The sequence below is a fragment of the Lissotriton helveticus genome, assembly GCF_964261635.1.
Source record: "Lissotriton helveticus chromosome 1_1 unlocalized genomic scaffold, aLisHel1.1 SUPER_1_unloc_19, whole genome shotgun sequence".
In the NCBI taxonomy this organism is placed as follows: Eukaryota; Metazoa; Chordata; class Amphibia; order Caudata; family Salamandridae; genus Lissotriton; species Lissotriton helveticus.
Genome location: NW_027611658.1, coordinates 710,277 through 714,952, shown reverse-complemented (window position 1 = coordinate 714,952; position 4,676 = coordinate 710,277). Strand labels below are relative to the sequence as shown.

The following is a 4,676-nucleotide window of genomic DNA, read 5'->3' as shown; positions in this document are numbered from 1 at the left end:
GTTATACACTTCCAAGTTACCTTGGGTAAATACTTCCTGAAGAGTTACCTTTGTTATACACTTCCTGAAGAGCTACCTTTGGTAGCTACTTCCTGAAACTAAATTAACAGCAGCGCTTCCTGATTCCTCTCTTTTTCCACAATCTGTTCTGTTTAAATGAAATCTTGTCCATGTATATCTACGTAAAACTCTACCTGTAGCACGAGTTCTCTGTGGCTGCCCTTTCTTTAGTAAGTTACTCTGTCAATAATGGTAAATCACTGCCTTTTCAGAAGTAAATACAATGTGACATGTTCAACCACAGTTTTATTGAAATATCCATGTATGGTAAAATGTTCCTTACTAAATTTTAAATATGGTAGAGAAGAGATGTCTTATCCAGCTGGTTAAATATTGTGTATTCACATTCTTTACATTTGCATTTAGTAATATTGCATTTCTTTGCATCCGATAGAAAATAGGACTTAAAGGCACGGATTGATTATGAATAATGAAGATAACACATCAAACCTGAAAAAATTATCAAAAATAAGGAGCTCCAAAAGCATCAGTGCAATCAGAGGCAGAGGCCCGATCCAGGAAGAAGCAGTCAAAGGCAATTCAGTGAGTGTACGAGTCTGAGCTCTGCACCTCGACACCCCAAGACGAAGAAATGACCTCTACAAAATTAAGGCAACTGCTGTATAAACAAGCGTCCAACACCAGCTTTGATCATGAGGCCGGTATGAGAGTTGGAGGAAGGTCTTGTGTCTATTTGGGATCCATAGCTTGGAACAAAATCCCATTTCAGCGTTGAGCTGTTAGCAATATGATAATGTTTAAAAAAGGTTGAAAACTTGGCTTTTTGTCCATGTTTGAAACAAACTGATTTACTTTCTTTTCTGACCTGTGCTTTGCCCCGGGACACTCTTTGGAGTAGCTGTACACATTGCAAGTCGCTTCATCATCATGATGTGGCTAGAGCAGTGCTTCTCTATCTAAACTGGCAACAGACCACCATTCAGTGCTCTAGGTGTATTGCAAACTCTTCCTAGCCAAACCGCAGGCACCAGGGAAAAGCACAACGAAGTGGAGCCTAACAACTGAAGGCTGAAGGAAAGGAGAGTTCTGCTCTCTAAAGTACAGAGTATTGTCCCAATTTGCACCTACCGGAACAAAGATTAAGCTTTACCCGCAAGCATGCGAAGCCATTATCCAATCTAAAGATGCAATCACCCACAAGGAAGCCTTACTGATATTATGAATGTGGCAGGTATTTAGTGAGTCTTGTATTTTATTGTTAAATCGGAAATCAAGCGTCCAAAATATAACACGCATACAGGGAATGTGAAAATAACGCAAGTAGTTTATTAACTATGCTGACCCTTCAGGAAACACGGTCAGGAGAAAAATCGTGCAATTCCACTGAATATGTCAAGAACTTTAGCCAATTAGAAACCATAAAAGAGCATCAGCGAATACAAACAGGGGAAAAAACATACCACTGTACTGAATGTGTAAAGAGCTTCAGTCGGTTAACAGACCTCCATAGACATCAGAGAATACACACAGGGGAAAAACCATACCATTGTACTGAATGTGTGAAGAGCTTCAGTCAGTTATCACACCTCCAAAGACATCAGCGAATACACACAGGGGAAAAACAATACCTTTGCAATGAATGTGTAAAGAGCTTCAGTCAGTTATCACACCTCCAAATACATCAGCGAATACACACAAGGGAAAAACCATACCATTGCAAGGAATGTATAAAGAGTTTCAGTCAATTATCAAGCCTCCATAGACATCATAGAATACACACAGGGGAAAAACCCTACCGTTGTAGTGAATGTGTGAAGAGCTTCTGTCGGTCACACGAACTCCTAATACATCAGCAAACACACACAGGGGAAAAACCATACCATTGCAAGGAATGTGTAAAGAGCTTCAGTCAAATTGCAAACCTCCACACACATCAGAGAATACACACAGGGGAAAAACCATACCATTGCAGTGAATGTGCCAAGAGTTTCAGTACGTTAGCAGAACTCCAAACACATCAGCGAACACACACAGGGGAAAAACCATACCATTGCAAGGAATGTGCAAAGAGCTTCAATCACATTTCAAACCTCCACAGACATCAGAGAATACACACAGGGGAAAAACCATTCCATTGCAAGGAATGTGCAAAGAACTTCAATCAGATTTCACAGCTACACGTACATCAGAAAATACACACAGGGGAAAAACCATACCATTGCAGTGAATGTGTGAAGAGTTTCAGTACGTTAGCAGAACTCCAAACACATCAGCGAACACACACAGGGGAAAAACCATACCATTGCAAGGAATGTGCAAAGAGCTTCAATCACATTTCAAACCTCCACAGACATCAGAGAATACACACAGGGGGAAAACCATTCCATTGCAAGGAATGTGCAAAGAACTTCAATCAGATTTCACAGCTACACGTACATCAGAAAATACACACAGGGGAAAAACCATACCATTACAGTGAATGTACCAAGAGTTTCAGTACGTTAGCAGAACTCCAAACACATCAGCGAACACACACAGTGGAAAAACCATACCATTGCACTGAATGTGTAAAGAGCTTCAATCAAATTGCAAACCTCCGCACACATCAGAGAATACACACAGGGGAAAAACCATACCAGTGCAGTGAATGTGCCAAGAGTTTCAGTACGTTAGCAGAACTCCAAACACATCAGCGAACACACACAGGGGAAAAACCATACCATTGCACTGAATGTGTAAAGAGCTTCAGTCACATTTCAAACCTCCGCAGACATCAGAGGATACACACAGGGGAAAAACCCTACCATTGCAGTGAATGTGCAAAGAGCTTCAATCAGATTTCACAGCTACACGTACATCAGAAAATACACACAGGGGAAAAACCATACCATTGCACTGAATGTGTAAAGAGCTTCAGTCACATTGCAAACCTCCGCAGACATCAGAGAATACACACAGGGGAAAAACCATACCATTGCAGTGAATGTGGCAGTAGTTTTACTTACTCTTCAGCATTAAGAAATCATCAGCGAGCTCACAAAGGGCAAACAAATCTTTTAAATGCCACGAATGCTTGAAAAGCTGAAGTCCATTATCAATCCTAAACCGGCATCAGCGAGCAAACGCAGAAGAAAAGCCTTCAAGTGCAATGAATGTGTGAAGAAATGTAGTCAATTATCAAGCCTATGTAGACATCAGCTTGCACACACTCTGTAAATACCGTACAACTGTAGTGAGTGTAGAAGTACCTTTAGGAAATCTTTCGCATTAAGGATTCATCAGTTAATGCACACAGAGAAAAATCCTTTCAGGTGCAGTGAATGTGTGAATATCTTCTGTCAGTTATTAAACCTACGGATACATCAACTAACACACACAGAGTAAAAATGGGCATTGCAATGAATGTCAGAAGTGATTTTGTCAATTGCAAACACACCTGGGCTAAACCTTACAATTGCACTAAAAGTGTGACGAGCTTTTGCCAATTTCTGATCCTACATAGCCTCAGCGAACACACACCTTCATTTAACTCACTTAGAAATAATCCTAGAGATGCAGTGAATTCAGAAAGAACTTACGAACATTAACAATAATATTGACTCATCTGAAGACATATACAGGAGCAGAACAGTGCAGTTATTGTGAGATGAAGGAATTACAGGAACAAATATATAATTATGTGTGTTATTCAAATACCAGATGAATGAAGACTCGACTAGAAGAAAAGAAGAAAACCAAAGATTTGTAGAATAATAAAAGTGTCTGTTCCCAGTGATTGTTCACTTCGGTACACATAGAAAAAAAAACGTGATATAACAGGAAATCTACTGGGAGACTAGCACAATGTGAAATAAAAGAAAAGAAGCACTGGTGGTTTTTATTTGGCGATGAAGAGTTGCAAAGAAAAACATCCAAGTGTTCCTGTTCATGCTACCTGTAAAAGTGTAGGGATGAATATGATTCTGCCTGCACACATTGCTATATTAGCATAAGTGAGTTAGTTGCGAAAACGCCATTTTGCTGCTTTTGCACACTACACTACATCTCTGTTTTTATAAAGACAAACTGCTTGCTTTTCCTTCACATGAGAACGATCTGTTTTTCACATCTCCAGACTCACACTGCGACCTCAAGTCTGCACAAAGTGTTCAAGGTTAAAATAACAATGTATGCTGTTGATGCAGGTTGATCGGCCCACGCTCTAAACACAACACGAACACAGCTGCTCATTTCTGAAACTCAGGTGCTTTTAATATTGCACTGCATGCATGAGTCTAGCACTTGGGAAAAACCTTTCAATCAACAAAGAGCTCTGCTGATCTGGGATGCGATTCACTTCACCTGACTTTGGAGGTATGGGGTTGCCGGTTTTAACCTAGAGATCTTCTATTATTATAATACCTAGCACCTAGCAAGGGGAGGGTGGTACACAAGGCGCTATAGACCTGGTTCCACTATCATTATAATATGATTTCTCCCTCTGTATTTTATGGAACTGTAACAATGTTGATTGTATTGATTTTATGCATCTTTTTACTTATGTTAGCAATTATACTGCATCTTAGAGCACGTAGTTGAAATAAACATTTTAAACTATACCGTGTCTCTGATTGCTCACGTTGTGGACATTTATGAGAATAAAAACAAAAGAGTGT

At 39.8% G+C, this 4,676-nt stretch overlaps 1 protein-coding gene across 1 annotated transcript; it reads left to right on the top strand.

The window, feature by feature from the left end:
• The first annotated feature begins 772 nt into the window (after nt 1-772).
• LOC144805692 (uncharacterized) lies at nt 773-4,359 on the top strand. The gene has a single exon (XM_078672199.1). The coding sequence runs from the start codon at nt 1,356-1,358 to the stop codon at nt 3,096-3,098; it is 1,743 nt and encodes a 580-aa protein (XP_078528325.1). The 5' UTR covers nt 773-1,355; the 3' UTR covers nt 3,099-4,359.
• The last annotated feature ends 317 nt before the right edge of the window (nt 4,360-4,676 follow it).

What these genes read in the sequence shown, in the direction of transcription:
- LOC144805692 (XM_078672199.1), top strand. Translation starts at nt 1,356, where the DNA reads ATGCTGACCCTTCAGGAAACACGGTCAGGAGAAAAATCGTGCAATTCC.